The 18,468-nt window shown below is 42.1% G+C and overlaps 1 protein-coding gene across 1 annotated transcript in view; it reads left to right on the forward strand.

Moving 5' to 3' along the window:
- The window catches only part of fyna (FYN proto-oncogene, Src family tyrosine kinase a), a 73,671-nt gene that overhangs the window by 36,173 nt on the left and 19,030 nt on the right, over nucleotides 1–18,468 (forward strand). Inside the window, exons 2-3 of the mRNA XM_084310738.1 lie at nucleotides 8,152–8,408; nucleotides 12,828–12,924. Coding sequence (XP_084166864.1) covers nucleotides 8,162–8,408; nucleotides 12,828–12,924 — 344 coding nt within the window. The 5' untranslated portion in view covers nucleotides 8,152–8,161. The remainder of the gene's footprint in view (nucleotides 1–8,151; nucleotides 8,409–12,827; nucleotides 12,925–18,468) is intronic.

The following is an 18,468-nucleotide window of genomic DNA, read 5'->3' on the forward strand; positions in this document are numbered from 1 at the left end:
TTACTATATTAGTATAGTATTGTGATATATTGTGATTTATTGCAATTTATTACCTTTTTTCAACTGCAAATGATGTCCCTAACGGAATACTTTGTTAACATCTGCAATATAAATGTGTTTAATCTAATAAGATAAAAGTTTTCAGTCTGTTCATCTCACTTCAATAATCTTTATTGCAGCAGAATTAGAGCAGCACTCTAATTAGCTTCTATGCATGTGCCATGTGGTGGCATTTTTCCTGTTACTCTGAGTAAAGAATAGATTTTCCACAAAGATCAAGAGTACAGAAGTGTAAAGGTTTATTTCAGTACCGGGACACTAATCTGAATGTTCACTCAGAGCAGACAGAGATTCTCAAAATACATTCATTATTGATAGTTTTTTTATTTATTTCTTACTTCATTGCCCTTAAACACCTTGAGATTGGGCTTCACTTGACATACATTCACATATGAAATAACATCGTACCAGAATAGGCACACGCACATCTACAGTACCTAAGATATATATACATGCATATATATAAATGTTTTTAAAGATACAAGCTGTCAGCGGACAACCTAAAGAACCAAATTGTAAACACATTTTTCCAATCAAATTAATTCCATAACTGGCTCCCAATCCCCCTGTGATGGGTCTCATGGGTCTCATTCTCCAACGGACTTAAGACAAAAAATGTGCTCTTAGGGGCATTTAAGACATCTTAGATTTTGGGATTCCCCAACCGTCCCTAAGCTTGGATTCAGCTTTATTTGGGAGGAATCATAGTGATTCCTTCATGTCAACTTTTCAGGCCTCCTTGGAACTAATTAATCATAATTTAAATAAATATGACAATATTTGTACGATAAAAAATTACGCATTTGATGTCGGAAAAATAAATTGTACTATTGTATTCAGTTCGCGTTCCCATTGTCCTTTGATATGTAGTGTTATCTGACATCTAGCAGTCTAGCATTAGATTTGATCTGACATGTCAAGCAGTCTAGCATTAGCTTTTATCTGACATGTCAAGCAGTCTTGCATTAGCTTTTATCTGACATATCTAGCAGTCTAGCATTAGCTTTTATCTGACATGTCAAGCAGTCTAGCATTATAGCTTTTATCTGACATGTCAAGCAGTCTTGCATTAGCTTTTATCTGATGTGTCTAGCAGTCTAGCATTAGCTTTTATCTGACATTTCTAGCAGTCTAGCATTATCTTTTATCTAACGTGTCTAGCATTAGCTTTTATCTAACGTGTCTAGCATTAGCTTTTATCTGACGTGTCTAGCAGTCTAACATTAGCTTTTATCTGACATTTCTAGCAGTCTAGCATTATCTTTTATCTAACGTGTCTAGCATTAGCTTTTATCTGACATGTCTAGCATTATCTTTTATCTGACGTGTCTAGCATTAGCTTTTATCTGACATGTCTAGCATTAGCTTTTATCTGACGTGTCTAACATTAGCTTTTATCTGACATGTCTAGCATTATCTTTTATCTGACGTGTCTAGCATTAGCTTTTATCTGACGTGTCTAGCATTAGCTTTTATCTGACATGTCTAGCATTACCTTTTATCTGATGTGTCTAGCATTACCTTTTATCTGATGTGTCTAGCATTAGCTTTTATCTGACGTGTCTAGCATTAGCTTTTATCTGACGTGTCTAGTAGTCTAGCATTAGCTTTTATCTGACGTGTCTAGCAGTCTAGAATTAGCTTTTATCTGAAGTGTCTAGTAGTCTAACATTAGCTTTTTGTATGGGATATTTGTTCTTTTGTTAATACAGGGCGTTCAAACTGATGTATAAAATGGGTTTCCATATCGGTTTGTTCTCTTTTAATATTATCCCAGTCTGTATTTTTAGTGATATAGTGTCTAGTTTGTAATTTATATAGGTCACTTGAGGGTGATACTTGATAACGCTTGGTTATTTGTACTCGGCCCACTCTCAGCCCATCTTTTTATATATTTTATAGCATTATCCCACACTTACGGGAGCAACTCTACATCTCCTACTATGGGCATGGCCCGTGACAGAGCTGTAGCTCCTTTTGCTTTTAGACTAAAGTCCAGACCTTCAGCGTGTGTTTGATCCACACATGATTAATTGATACAGTTTATGAGGAAAGCCAAGGCGCCATCGTTGGTTTGACATATACTGTAAGTGTAGTCTTCATTTATGGCAAAACATCTTAATTTTGCCCAGAGACTGTAAATGTATCCTAATTTGGTCATACTACATACACGTGCGCACATGCACGCGCACACACACAGAGGCTATGTGTTGCAAAACATTCTCAGACAAGTATTTATCTCCCTGATCTTGAGTAAAACTAGCACAAATTCGCAATAGCTGCGACCACATACATTCACTCAGGTGTTGTGCCTTTTTGCGATAGGCCACTCCCATTGCCACGCCCCAATTGGTATGAACACACAGACACACACACACATATGTGACCTCCATGCCCAATTTCAGCCTCTTAGGGTGAATCCTGTGGGCACTAGAGGGTGGGGACATTTTTGTGGAGCCACCAGCCGACCGAACAACCTACATGTATAGAGCTGCTGGTCGAAGCTAAAAAGGATGTACGACGTGGTTTGGCAATTTCAACAGATATAGCCTGACATTAGTGCATGATAAGAAATGCAGGAATAAGCTTTTGCATCAACTCAGTATTTTTCCACTGCAAGAGACCTTTCAGAAAGAAGTAAAATTTTTCACTTCAGTCATCCAGTAATTTCTGCCACAGAGTCCTTAGTTACCACAGCAACCACTCACTGTGCGATTCCCAGCCTTTTGGCAGAGATCGTTATTCATTTAAAACATCCTTCAAAACTCACATCTCACCTTAAGATGCAGTCAATTATAATTGTACTAAACATGAAATCACATCACATTTAATTATTTTCTCAGAATATGTTGCTGTAAATGGTCTTGTAGTTGTCGCCATCTGTAGTGTTACGGATTTCCCCATTCAAAACTACCACAGTGATCTGTCTGCTCATTATATAGACTGTCTCTGGTTAAACTACCACAGTGATCTGTCTCATTATATAGACTGTCTCTGGTTAAACTACCACAGTGATCTGTCTCATTATATAGACTGCCTCTGGTTAAACTACCACAGTGATCCATCTCATTATATAGACTGCCTCTGGTTAAACTACCACAGTGATCCATCTCATTATATAGAATGTCTCTGGTTAAACTACCACAGTGATCTCTCTCATTATATAGACTGTCTCTGGTTAAACTACCACAGTGATCTGTCTCATTATATAGACTAGTCTCTGGATGCTGGCAGTTACCTGTACATGTGATGGAGGAGTGCAGTGTGTATTGAATGCATAGTGAAGAGTTGCAATTTAACAGAATCTTCCATTAAATGGGGATATTTGAACTAAAACTAGTATTCCCTTATTATGTGTATTTCCCAGAAAATAAGTTCACTATTATAAACAAAGTTTTTTAAATTGAAGTTCCCAAAATGTCCATGCTTAACACATTGAGTGCCAACGACGAGATTAGTCATGTTAACTCGCCATGCGTTGAGTGCCAATGACGAGTTTTCTTGTCTTTTTCTCGTTTTTGCTTTTATTAGCAATATCCAATGATTTTCATCCATCCAGCCTGACATTATCATTGGGAATGGGTCTGAGCTCGAAAAGGGCAAATACCGCCGCCTATTGTCTCCCAGATGGTAATGCACATCATTGGATTGGATTGGGGGGGCATGTGCATCAGAAAAAAAGTCCGGTCCGGGGTTTTCCCTTCTCTGGTATGCAGTATCGTGTTACTAGATCGACTGAGGACCCTCAGAGCAGCGTCGATTATGTGTTTCGGACTATAACGTTGGATCAATAAACGCAATCAATATTTGGAATGGCGATCGGGAATTGGATTAATCTTTTTGCAGAACATCTGATGTGAGGTAAGGACTCCTATTTTACCAGTATTGGGTTAATCAGATGTTTTTTTCTCAGCCATCGCAGCGTGTGTGTGTGTGTGTGTGTGTGTATGACGTTAGCGCTGACCAGGTCATGGATAATAGATTTTTCAGCCCGCTTCTCTAGCGTGCATAAGTACACATACTATCGATAATCTAGCGTTTATTTGAAAACGATTCATAAATCAGCCGAAAAAGGACAACGTGTTTTGTGTATTCCACTAAAGAGCTATTATCGCGGAATTTCTCTGGAATTACTAGAACTCTCAAACTATACTCGCAGGGAGCGAAATTAACTTTTTGACTCACCGGCCAGTGGCGGGTAGATGGGAAGAGTCTACCCGCCAAGCATGTTTCTTACCTGCCAAATTTTTTTTGATTAAAAAAAAATATGTATATATTTTATATAAAAAATTTTTTTTTAAATAAAATATATATTATATAATCATACTTGTAGTTGTATTATCTGTGAGACATCGCCACCACGCAATAAGTCAAAATGCTTGCTATCTGCAAACAGCTCCACTGTCTGTGTGTATACTTGAGTAGCCTCCAGCTCCAGCAAGGATTCTCCGGCCCTGCAGCTAGACCCTATATTCAGCTAGACCCTACATTCAGCATGCAAGGATTCTCCGGCGATGCAGCTGGACCCCATTTATAACGTTACGGTTCTATTGTCAAATCACATTCAACATGCCCTCAGCTAGAATACGCATTCAATCAATGTTATAAGACATTGATATCAGGAGCTATCTGTAGCTACTGCTAGCCCGGTAGATAACGTTAAGACAATTTAGTTTACTGGGACAGATGGTGAGCTAGCTAAGCTAGCTAACGAGGGAACGGAGGTATTGTGCACTCGAGTCGACTATTGCTGGAGCATTTGTTGATATCAGCAGCTATCAGTAGCTAGCCAGCTAGATACCGTTAGACAATGCCTCGTCATGTATTAAACTAAAAGTGAATAGTTGACTGGGTCATTGTTTAAACAGTAACGGTAGCTGGCTAGAAGAGCAGACTGCCCGCATACGGCATTGGTGGCGTTTCAGGAAGTAAACAAGCCAAATAAGAGCTTCCGATTGGTCATTTGCTTTTTTTCTCATGAAACCAGTCACGTCACTCTACTGTGATTGGACCGTTGACTTGAGTGCAATGTGGGACTTGTAGTTTTTTAACGATCTTGCGGCGGAGAAAAAAAAGACGAGCGCGGCTATAATCTGTACTCGCACAAGAGTATCGTTATGAACCACACGTCTACACGCCACACGGCGGGCAGCCCTCTAAGTGTCAAGCGCCAAAGGTAAAAACAGAGCGCCCCTGGCGGGGGCGGCGGGCTTTAGTTTCGGTCCCTGTATACTCGTATTCAAAACGGTATAAAACGGAAATGTACCAATGAAAAAACAATCCGTTTCGTACATGTTGACTGCAAGCAAGTCATTGATAAGCGAGGGGTGTTTTAGACCCATAGCCATAATTTAAGATATAGTTTAAGCCTTCGCAAATTTCCCCGACCTCCCATTGACTTCAGTGCTGGCACTCTAGCCCATATATGGTCAAAGGGGCGTGGCACTCAATGTGTTAAACATCCCATGGAACATTTCCGTAAATTTACCAGAAACTTTCCAACCCTTTGCAAACCTAGTAATGAGCAAGGCGCTGCTATGGAGCGAAAACCTTGTACAGTGTATCTTCATTGTTGGTGATTTTCTACTTGTATTGAAACTTTTGTTTGTTGTGAACAAATGACCTGAAGTTCCATTAAACCCATTCAAAACCCAATGTAACTAATACACGGCTGTCATCTGAAGATCAGGTTGTTTCTCTTAACGCCTGTACCCTTTTGGAGAACAGCAGCAAAGGAGTTTATCATAGTGGGAATTAACCTTATTATTATAAAAAACTAAAAATGGTACAAATAGCTAAATGTAAGTAAATACACATTTTAACTTTTGGTGCAATTTTGATGTATAAACTTTTTTTTTTTTTTTTTTTTTTTTTTTTTACAAAAAAGCTAATTCCATCCTCGGTTTCTGTTGGATATTATGTGCATTCAGAAGTGAAAAACATTGAGTATTTTAGACCTCAAATTATATAAGTCGCTTATACAACCATGGAATTCTGCAAATTACACATCTGTTTGCATTTCCTCTGCCTAGCCTTCTTGTTCTTTCCACGCATATACTATACAGAGTACAGACCTGAAGGAATTTAGGCACATGCTGTATAGCTTCCCCCTCTTCCCACAAAGCTCCAGCAGCATCGTAAAATGACATTTATTTGAAAAACACTTTGGGATAAATGTTCAAACACATGATATTTCTCTGGTTGTTTACAATTATGCCCTGGGTTTACTTGCACTCTTATGTTTTCAACTGCAAAGTAATCAAGTATTGGTACATGTATGAAGAGGATTATCTGACCTATGGAGACTAGGGGTTCAGAGAGTTGGTGAGACTTAGTTGATAACATTTTGGGAAATTAGCTTATTTGCCATCTACCCTGGAGTTAGACAAGAAGATACATACCTTTTTTCTTCTCTGTGCATGCAGTAGGAGTAGGAAGATGCGCGCACTGTTAGCCTAGCTTAGCATCAGTCACTGGAAGTAGGTTCCTCCATTAGCCTAGTTCCCAACATCTTCCTACTCCTACTGCATGCACAGAGAAGAAAAAGGTATGAATCTTCTTGTCTAACTCCAGGGTTCCCAAAATGTTGGAGTGTTAAGATGCATACCTTTTTCTTCTCTGTGCATGCAGTAGGAGTAGGAAGACGTGCACTGTTAGCCTAGCTTAGCGTTAGTCACTGGAAGTAGGTTCCTCCATTAGCCTAGTTCCTAACATCTTCCTACTCCTACTGCATGCACAGAGGAGAAAAAGGTATGTATCTTCTTGTCTAACTCCAGGGTAGATGGCAAATAAGCTAATTTCCCAAAATGTTGGAGTTTTCCTTTAACCGTCTTTACACTGTGCTGTTGGCGATTAATTGTTGTTGACCTTATGTCTCTCTGTGTGACACAAAGAAGAGGAAAATTGGTCCCTAGAAGAGTGTCGCAGGTTATGTTGACCTGCCCTGACACAACGGTGTCCGAACCGATGATCCACCCTACTTCTACCGGTGCTTTGGGTGTCACACTGAGTCTCGGTGTGAAGGGTTCTCTCTGGGTCGCTCTGCCCGAGTGCCAGAGTTCACCCAGGCCCTTCTATCTCCAGCCATGGTGGCTGAAAACAAGTGTGTTTTCAATTACCCGTCTCTGATTAGTCAGCTGGCTGCTAACGCTAATGGGAGACAACAGCGCTGTCAGTAGTTGTCGTCCTAGCCCCGTTATCCCGGGCTGCCCCGACTGACTTCCTGGGCATAAGGGGGAACAGCGAGCTGGAATGTGCATTAGTCTGACTGGGTCTTTTAAAGATGGCGAGGCTCTTTTTAATTGGCGAAACAGATTGCCTTGGTCATTACACAAAGTAGTTTAGGTTTAGCGAGGCCAAGCGCTCCCTTCGTTAGTCCCCCTCATGAGTTCCAGAGTAACGCCAGGGAGTGGTTTGTTAAGGGTCTCGCTGTGCGTTTTAATTTGGGTTTCGTGTTGTGAATCTACAGAAGGGTGTGAGGCTCCTCGTTAAACAAACTAAAATAAAACCCATGCCAACTCGTAAACGCAACTACTGTGTGTAAATAATTTTCTCTGAGGCTTGAGTAGTAATAAGTTGGAAAGTAAACCACGATATGAAGGGTCGTTAGGATGTTACAGGGTGTGCTGTAGTGAATATCCTGACGTAGAGTATCTTACACCTATATACAGTACACCATTTTATTCAATATCACAATACACAGCAACAGTTTTATGACATGTAGATCAAATTAGCCACAGACTGCAGCGAACACTCGCTGTCACATCACGCTGCTACTGTATGTATGATCACTAATTGAGTTTAAAGAATCATGTTTGATTTCACACTAATTGGGTGGAATTTTCAAAAAGGCTCACCATAACTCCCTGAGGAAATTATGCAATAATGGGATTTTGATTCGCCAATTCCCCAATGGGATTGTCTTTCAAGCTATTATTTCAGCCACCTACTAATTCAATTCTCTCTCTCTCTCTCTCTCTCTCTCTCTCTCTCTCTCTCTCTCTCTCTCTCTCTCTCTCTCTCTCTCTCTCTCTCTCTCTCTCTCTCTCTCTCTCTCTCTCTCTCTTCCCTCACTCACTTTGCGTCCCGCAGACGGTAGAGGATGGGCTGTGTCCAATGTAAGGATAAAGAAGCAGCGAAACTCACAGATGAACGGGAGACCAGCCTCACACAGAACTCGGGGTACCGCTATGGGGCGGACCCCACGCCACAGCACTACCCCAGCTTTGGTGTCAGCTCCATCCCCAACTACAACAACTTCCACGGCGCTGCCACGCAGGGGGTGACCGTCTTCGGAGGGGTCCACACGTCCTCGCAGTCCGGGACGCTTCGGTCCCGGGGAGGAACGGGTAAGGTAGTTTTTTAACCCGTTGTCTGCTATATATATATAGCGAATATCGCTTTTTCACCGCAGATATCAGATTCCGAGGAAGCCTAGTGTTGGCTGATACAGTACCTAGTGTTGAGTGTGATCCTTGATTGGAGGATCAAGAAAAGGGGGCCGGGCTTAATCTGACCATTAGTTATTGGACAGAAATGATTGAGATATATTACAATTTTCTCCCATTAGAGAGATCTGGCATCCTTCTGTGCATGGAAAAAGGCAGTGATACTGTATCACTTTGATTTCTGTTACATATTGGCTTATGTTATTGTTATTGGATTTCAAATTCTCCCAATACTTGTTTTAGCACGGTATTGACCCGATATCTGATTGGTATCGGCGCATACCTACATTTTAAAGTAGAATACACTCTGCTGTCTGTGAAGGTAACGTAATGTGTGCCATTTGCATGTACTTTTTCAGTACAAAGATATTCCATTATTGATACCCAGGCGTCATAGCAGCAGGGGAGAGGGGAGTTACAGATATGAATCGATACGGTACCTTTTTTCTTTAGTCTCTAAAAATGTAATCTACCTACCTCAGTTGTAAAACATTTGTCCAAACTTCTAATTATTTATTATCATTATTATTTATTTAGAAACATTTGTTAATAAATATATAATATTGCAGCGAGCGTTGTCTGCATCTAGCTTTGTAAAGTGTAACCACACTTGCGACCGTTTTCGGCTTGCCATTGCCCCAACTGCTTTGTTGTTGAATCAAGTCAAATCCTAGGTAAGCGTGTATTGTGCGCGTGAGCGTTGACGTGAACGTGCGGCACACTTCATAGGTTTCGTTTTGCGGTAAACGAAACGTTGACGTCATCGGACGTAAAAAAAAAAAGAAACTATTTATTATTATTATTATTTTCTTTTTTACAGTACCGAAATGTGGCACCGGTGGATCTCACGTGAATCGGTACTCGGTAGTATCGACGTGATTCGGTCGGTACCCATAAAAGTACCAGATTCGGTACCCATCCCTACTTATCACCAATGCTCAGTCCACAGGATCCATTGAACCACAGGACCACGCTGCTATGTAAGATTTACAAATACAAAGGCAAGCGTTTCTCTACCTCTTCAGTTGGTTGAAGCAATTACACGAAACGTTTGACTTGAAGGTTCCCGTTTGCTATGACATCGTTTGATCTCTGTAGTGAACTCTATCACGGTTGGCTTTGTTGCTATCCGTCCGTCGTCTTTATCGCGAGAAACGAGCGTCTACCTTTTTTGTCTTCGTCTGCGAGGAACGTATCGCAGCACTGTGATAAATCTATCCGCGGTCTTAACTACATCCGTTGGGGTAAGATGTCCATTGGCTACAAGTTAATGGAAAACAGAGTGACCTAGATTATTGCTGGTTCTCGGTAGAGGCACATCTGACAACCAGAAACCAAACTGGTTGAAGGGTCGGGAAACAGGTTTTACAGTTTCACGCTCGGATCTCAAAGATATGTATTATATTGCGCATGAATTACCATCATCTCCAGCTTTGATGTACAGTATACTACTGTGGGCTTTTTTCTGTCTCGTAGCTAGATGCTTTCTGGCAGAGGCACATGTGTTTTTCCTGTGTGGAGTCAGCAGCATCATTTGCTTTTGAAGTTCGGCATGAATAAGAAATAACTTGAAGGAAGGCAGTTCCCCAACAACATTAATATCTAAAATCATAGTAAGAAGAAAGTAGTTAAGAAAACCCCTGCTCATTGCAAGGTCGGTTTGAAAAGTACCCGGGCAGCAGAAACCTCACTAGTGTGTTTGGGTTGAGAAGTCCTATTAGATTTGACACATGTTTTGGTGCAGCTTTTGTTCCGAGGACACGGCCCGGTCAAGGGGAAGAGGAGGCCGCTGATGTGCCTGTGGAGCTGTGAGTGTTGTCCAGGGATGCTTCTGATTGAATCAGGAAATAAAATCATTTTACAGATTCAGGGCTATTAAGGCTCCATTCAGACTCCAGGGCACTGCAAATCCGATACATTTGATTGGTTTAGCTAGAATCTAGACTGTTGGCTGTGTTAACTATTTGATTTCCAGATGTTTCACAAAGAAGGGTTTGACTTTGACTTCAAGACATTTTCTGCACATGAATGAAGGAGAAAATGAAGAGTGACTAAGTGGTACTACTGTCAACACACCACTGGACAAATACAGATTTTCCCAAATCCCAAGATCGACTTTCTTTTTTCAGTGGATGTGTCAAGATTTTCACTAAACATTATTTCTAGCCTCCGGTCCTGCAGGTGTCTGTAGTTTGCTTTGTGCTGAGTTTGTGCTGAACTACTCAGGAAACTTGGCTGACAAAATAACCTCTTTTTGGCAACAACGGCTGGTGCTGGGCCCATCAAGACTCATTGACCATATTCACACAGTGGCTATTTTGCTGGGAATAGGGTAGAAAGGAATCCCAACCTGAGCATGACATCAGAGCAAAACGCCAACTGTGTGAACATGGTTGATTGAATTGATATTGAATCAAATCTAATTTAATTTAATCAAATCTAATTTAAACCTTATGAATGGAAATGGAATGGAATAGTGGAATCATCAGTGGTGATACCCAGGCCTGCTGGATATTCACACAAGTCCCTCGACAGCTGCAGCCACATGGTAGTCTACCAAACGTATGGCGAGTGATCCTTATATTCCAATGTAGCCTGAGTCCTGACGCGTCAGATGTACGCAAGCTAGCTTTATGCGTTCTGAAAGTGATGCATTGAGAAATAAACAAATAGCTTGTTGGTGAAAACGGTCGCCAATAAAGTCAATTTGTCTTACCATGGTGATGTGTTGGTGTCTTGTATTTCATGCTGGGGGAATTCCTGGTGCTGTAATGTAATCACATTTAAAGTGTGGAAAAAGACGATTCCGTCTCTGTACTAACAGCAGCAGCAAGGCACAGCTTGCGCATGAAGGCTATTCTTGGTAACACACAGATAAATGGAGAAATCTTTTTTTCCTGTACTTGAATGTACTCACAGCGCCTGGTATTCATTGCAGCGTGAGATATGAGACACCATCACATAACCATGGTGACAATTTTTGCCAGCAAGCTATTTGTTTATTTCATCAACATCAATGCGCTGCTTCCAGACCCTATGGAGCTAGCTTGCATGCGTTCCATGGGTCTGAGTGACGTGTCAGACTAAGTCTAATTGTCATGCTGTCCCTGCGCACTGTAGCGTAAGTTATTGATGGATCTCTGGTCCATTATCACCAAGATTAATTCCTGTACAGCCGTGCATTGATATTCAATGTATGGTCATGGATTCTGATTCTATAGAGTCTATAGAATTGCATTGCTAGGGAACAGGTTGGACCCATGTGTTTATTGGTAATAGCAAAAACCGCAACAAGAAGTAAACTTGGGTCCATTTAGACTTTCAATTGTGTTGTCCCCAAGGGGAAATTCCTTCTCACAGCACTGTGCTCATCAGACAATACATACAATACAACATCACATCAAAACAGTACATCCAACAGCACACAGCAACAACATACAATAACAGACAGCAGCACACACTCTGTCTTGTTAGAATGTAGAATGTTTATGTTGTCAAGCTGAAATCATTTATAGATTCCCCATTTATTAGACACGTGAATAAACATACAATAAAAACATACTAGTATTGTACCTTTTACAAGCCCCTTCTCATTTATTTAATAATTTAATTGTTTATTTGATAGGTTTAACAGTTACAGTCCAGTCGTTGGTTGGCTGCACATTGACGTAGCCTACTACATTGAGTTTATTAGCTAATGATAAAGTCATGTACCTAGTTAGGCCTTTGTACAGATACAGATTATAACAAAAAAAAATAATAATTAAGAGATGATTGAAAACTTAAAAAAAAAAATTTTATATACATTTATTTAAAGCTAGAATCTGCAATGCAGTCAAACGGCAACCTCTAGGCAAAAGATCCACGCTTGGTATTGTACTTCGTTTAAATGTTTTGTTTTTGTCTGATGTGTAAGTGATGTGTGTGTATTGTCTAAGTTATTAAACTGTGAATTTCTCCAGACCTCTCTTGGTAGAGCCTGAGGTCTCCAGTAATAGCAACCCCTCCCCTCTCCCTACTCAACTCAACCCACACATCAGACCAAAAACGAAAAAAATATTTAAACAAGTGCAATACCAAGCAGGGCTCTTTTGATTAAAGCTCACTGTTTGACGGCATTACAGATTCTACCTTTAACCTTTATTTAACCAGCTTAGTCCAGATTAAAATCTGTTTTTCCAAGAGAGACCTGACCCAAGAAGAATTCTATTTTACTTCACACTTAACCATCACTTAAAGAAAAGCATTTTGAGATCTTGAATTAGCTTTCGCAGCCTTGCAGCTAACCCACTCCTCCGTGTGTCATCTGTGGTTTGTCAGGGGTGACTCTGTTCGTGGCTCTGTACGACTATGAGGCCAGGACCGAGGATGACCTCAGCTTCAGGAAGGGGGAGAAGTTCCAGATACTCAACAGCACGTAAGTGTAAAAGCATCTGCATGACAGCATGAAGGGTGGTGGTCTTGTTTTCTCTTGCTCTCTGTTTTTCATTTCTACTTTCTTTAATGTATGTGGAATGACTTGTTACTTCACAGGCATGAAAATGTAGGGCAGGAGTGGAGAGAGAGGGGGGGAGAGGGGCGGGTGGGTGGGTACGGGACAGCTGTTGCGGATGACTGACCCAATCTGTGAAACATCAGTCAAGGACTGTAAAAAAGTAGTTGTTAGAGATCCAGATGACAGATTTGTCAGGTTTCGGTGACAGTTCTCGGTATTGAGATATGGGACTGGTTTCATTTTGTGACCGAGGGGGAAAGAAAACAAGACGTGGGAGCATTCGAATTGTGGTGGAAAGAATCTTAGACGTGATCTGTTTTGACATAGCAGACAGGCGTGTGTGCGTGGCTTGTATTTCTTCCCTCATCCTGACTTGCACCAGGATCACGTGTCATCCTAGATTGACACTTGACCGTCCCTAATTTACCTATCTCAAGCCCTGCCGTCTCTTCTTGATCCCCCAATCACAACTGTTGCTGGAAGCAACAAGATCAAGAAAAGAGGGCGAGGTTTGAGATGGGTCTGCGAGTTTTACAATTACAATTAGGCTGCGAGTAGAATCTCAGTCCAGCCCAGTGGTGGGGGGAGAATCTGTAATGCCGTCGAAAACGGTAACCTCTAGGCCTCTTGGTAGTGGTAATGCACTTTGTTTACACTTTTATTGATTTTTGTCTGATGCGTGGCTTGGATTTGAGTGGATACAAGGCATGGTAACGTGATGTCAGGTGACGTCATGAAGCCTCCAGGATCACTCTGGTTCACTGTGTGTGTTTTCAGGTGGAATAAAAGATGGTTTGGACGTTTTGTTGTGTAAACCTTTTCTTCATCCGTACCTTAGTTTTTTATTTTATTTTTTTATCTACTTTTTCTCCCCATTTTCTATTTTTCTCCCTTCCCCAATTTTGTATTGTCCAATTCTACCCCTCCCCTGTCTCGAACGTTGTTAGGCCATGCCTCCCACTGTTCGGCTGCAATGTGGACGAAGCCTTGCATCACGTGTCCCCTCCGGTACACGAGGAGGCAGCCGTCACATCTTTTCACCTGCACAGCGCGATCTCTCAGCGGCGAGGGTCTGCGTGGGAGGGACACGCCGCCCCTGTTGCTTCCTGATTCTGCTGCGCAGGCACACCAACCGACCTGTAGGAGTCGCTGTCCACAACGTCCGATCCCCAGCCACCAGCTTCCCACCCCCTAATACTGCCAATTGTATTAGTATGAACGACCAGCCAAGCTGGTAGCAACGCCGAGAGCTGGGCTCGAACCCAGCATATCCTGCGTTAGTGGCGAGCGCCACTTAGCCGCCCTTGATTGATTGATTGATTGATTGAAAAGTTTATTAACAGATTGCAGAATGGGTACAGTACAGTACAGCTCAATACATACAATTGTTAACACATTCCCTGCCACGTTTATATCCATCAATGTTTGATCACTGCCACCAGTCTAAGCCTATGGAGATGTTCACCTCTTTGCAGGGCTATAACTTTTTAAATTGTATTGCTAAATTGACATTACTATGGCCCATTCAACATCGATTATCTATCGTTCAGGATGTAGGAACGTTTTACTTTTTCATTCATAGGTTCATACGAAAATACCGTCTAGAATATAAATATGTTTTTATCGTTTTCTGCAGTAATTCCTAGAACGTGAGATATAGGCATAAACGCATATATAGATGATCAAATGCCGTTTGTTGGCGATACACGCTATATAAAAAATTTCAACTGTACATGATCCTAAACGTTATGACTGATCATGCGCGGATGAACGGGGGGGGGGGGGTCGTTTATAATTCCGTGATCGTCGGTAAATGCTTTATGTAGTATGGGTGATATATTGATCAGAGCAGTTTGCATGGATAATAATAAACAAACGCTCTGAAAATGACGTCAGTGTCCTCTTACCGTTGGCCGGTGAGACTGGAGCAAAAAGATCCCACTTATTTGACGGCACTGTACATTGGAATACTGACAAAGCCATACAGGGTAATTTACTGTACAACTGGGTTAGGACATTTGTAGGGGCCAGTTTTGAATTGCAGTCTCCCGTAGGTGTTCTTTGAGAGTGTTTTTGAAAGTGGGTAGTGATTCACATTCCTTTACAGCTTTGGGTAGGGCGTTCCACATTGATGTGGCATAATTGCGAAACGTGTTTAGTCCCTTGTTTGAGCCGAATCTGGGTTTAACATGATTTGTGGAGCTCCCTCTGGTGTTGTGATCGTGGTATTCACTGACCTTTGGGAAGTATTTTGACATGTACATGGGTACCTTGGTCGTGTAGTGTATCTTGTAGACCAGGCCCATTGCAAGTTGCTGTACTCTGTCGTCTACTCTAAGCCATCCTAGGTTGTCAAAGTGGGCAGGGGTGAGGTGGGTTCTAGGAGTCAGGTCAAGCAGTAGTCTGACTAGTTTGTTTTGAGATGTTTGTAATTTGGTTTTTAGTGCCTTTGAGGTGCTTTGGTACCATGAGGTGCAAGCATAGTCGTAGTACCCTTGAATGAGTGCTCCTGCCAGAGTCTTCAGGGTATTCTTGTTTACCAGAGAGGAGATCCGGTACAAGAATCAAGTTCGTTGGTTGACTTTTTTTATTACATTGGATGCCATTTTGTCACCGGAAAGATTAGCCTCTAGGATGGAACCCAGGTAGGTAATTTCATCTTTCCTTGTGACAATATTGTCACCCACTGTAACTGAGAAGCCGTCGGTCTTGCTGAGTTTGTTATTTTGTACAAACCTTCCGTACCGCACCTTAGTTTTTGTGATTTTTTTTTTTTTTATCCACTTTTTCTTCCATTTTTCTATTTTTCTCCCATCCCGTCCAATTCAACCCTCCCCTGTCTTTGAACGTTGTTTCTTGCCTCCCACAAGCCGGCTGCAATGTGGACTAAGTCATACATAGCACGAGTCCCCTCCGATACACGAGGTAACAGCCGTTGCATCTTTTCACCTGCGCGGCTCGATCTTCCAGCGTCGGGGGTCTGGGCTTTGGAGGGGCCCCGCCCCGTCGCTTCTTGATTCTACTGCGCAGGCGCACCAACCGACCTGTAGGAGTCGCTGTCCACAACGCCCTATCCCCACCCTTCAGTTTCCCTCCCAGAGAGAGAGAGAGAGAGAGAGAGAGAGAGAGAGAGAGAGAGAGAGAGAGAGAGAGAGAGAGAGAGAGAGAGAGAGAGAGAGAGAGAGAGAGAGAGAGAGAGAGAGAGAGAGAGAGAGAGAGAGAGAGAGAGAGAGAGAGAGAGAGAGAGAGAGAGAGAGAGAGAGAGAGAGAGAGAGAGAGAGAGAGAGAGAGAGAGAGAGAGAGAGAGAGAGATCAATTAATCTCATCAGGGATTCCTCCTGGTGAAAGATCTTGTAGTGTGTAAACCTCCATCGCTGATCAGTCCTTTAGTCTGAAACCACAACGACATCAACTTCAAGATCCCTGATTGTGTTGTGTGAATGGCACAGTGCGCATACCATTTGTAAAGTCGTGTAGGCTTGAAGCCTGGAGAAATGAATTTATCCTTTTAAACATTTTCCTCCGTTTTTCTCCCATCCCAATGTTAGTCGTTATGCCAATTCCCAATCCCCTTCCTGGTCGCTGCGCACCTACCCCCTACGGTCGGTCTGGGAGAGTGGAGGCTATCACATGCTCCGACACATGTGTAGCCAATCAACCGCTTCTTTTCACCTTGCAGCGCGGACTCTCACTGAGAGGGTGTAACGTGTGGAAGGATCACACTACCCCCCTTAGATCTTTTCCTCGCTGAGCAGGCGCCCCGACCAGGACCCACCCACCAGCTTTCCCACCCCTAACACTGCCAATTGTGTTAGTATGAACGACCAGCCAAGCTGGTAGCAATGCCGAGAGCTGGGCTCGAACCCAGCATCTCCTGCACTAGTGGCGAGCGCCTTGCCCACTGCCACTTAGCCGCCCTGCTAGTTTCTTTTCTATCTTTTGACAAACCACCGCATGTGCACCCTGACTCGCGACTGGAGACTAGCTCTGCTAGCCTACTGTGTACAGACGGTTTCAAACTGTATTTTAAATTAGAAAGCAAACAAAATAAATGGACGAGAGGATCTCAATTTGGTCAGTATTGTTATTTGGACAAGCAAAGCCATTACTTTAAGTTGCAGGCAAGAAAGACAAGTCTGTCCACTGTCTCTGGTTTTAAAACTGCCCTGTTGCAGGCCAACTTTTTTTTTTTTTTGTATCGATCGATATCGATTATTAAAATATATCGCGGTAATTATTGTTTTATCGCTCAGCCCTACTAGAGGTCACTGACAGCATTACAGCTTCTACCTTTAAGTAAAAGTAGAAAACACCCTAATTGGATACTGCTGTGGTAAAATCCTGCATTTCAAATTATTCAAATAAAGATATTTGGTACTGAAAGAAAACTAAAGCGCACACACTCTATGGGGCGACACAAAGGGATTGTGCGGATTGCTATGCCTGTGCAAATACCCCCGAAACAAACCTTGCTATTCACAAAGCACTCGCAAATGGTGAAATACCGTGCTAACTGCGTTGCCATCAGCCCTGCTGGTCTCTGACAAGAACAAGTTACAGGTTGAAAAAACCCTCAGCTCAGAACTCGGCAGAATCTGCACCTGGCTCGCTGATAACAAACTATCATTACACATGGGCAAAACAGAGTCCATTCTCTTCAGATGAAATAACAAACTCAGCAAAACCAACGGCTTCTCTGTTACAGTGGGTGACAATATTGTCACAAGGAAAGATGAAATTACATACATGGGTTCCATCCTAGAGGCAAATCTTTCCTGTGACAAATGGCATCCAATGTAATAAAAAAAGTCAACCAACGAACAAGATTCTTAGTACCGGATCTCCTCAAATTTGACAACCTAGGATGGCTTAGAGTAGACGACAGAGTAGGGCAGGACGGTATGGTCTAAAATTTATATCACGGTATAATTTGAAGCATAGACGGTAGCGGTATATATCACGGTATATTAACTTATCTTAAAATGTCTATATAAATGCTTCTGAAGGGGTAAAGGTAAAACACTGGTATGGCAACTGTTATTCTGTTACAGCTGCTGAGCTATACTATACTAATGTCCATCAATATCTTCCTTTTTAATTAAATAAGTTCAAGAATCGAATCAGGATTGTTAGCAGAGAGAGGGAGGGAGGTGGTTGCTACTGGAGCCAGCTAACGTTAGCTTGCTGAGGCTACTAGTACATCGACATGCTGCTAGTGGACTGGAGCCAGCTAACGTTAGCTTGCTGATGCTACTAACTAGTACATCGACATGCTGCTAGTGGACTGGAGCCAGCTAACGTTAGCTTGCTGAGGCTACTAGTACATCGACATGCTGCTAGTGGACTGGAGCCAGCTAACGTTAGCTTGCTGATGCTACTAGTACATCGACATGCTGCTAGTGGACTGGAGCCAGCTAACGTTAGCTTGCTGATGCTACTAGTACATCGACATGCTGCTAGTGGACT

Source organism: Notolepis coatsorum, assembly GCF_963971535.1.
Source record: "Notolepis coatsorum genome assembly, chromosome: 3".
NCBI lineage: Eukaryota > Metazoa > Chordata > Actinopteri > Aulopiformes > Paralepididae > Notolepis > Notolepis coatsorum.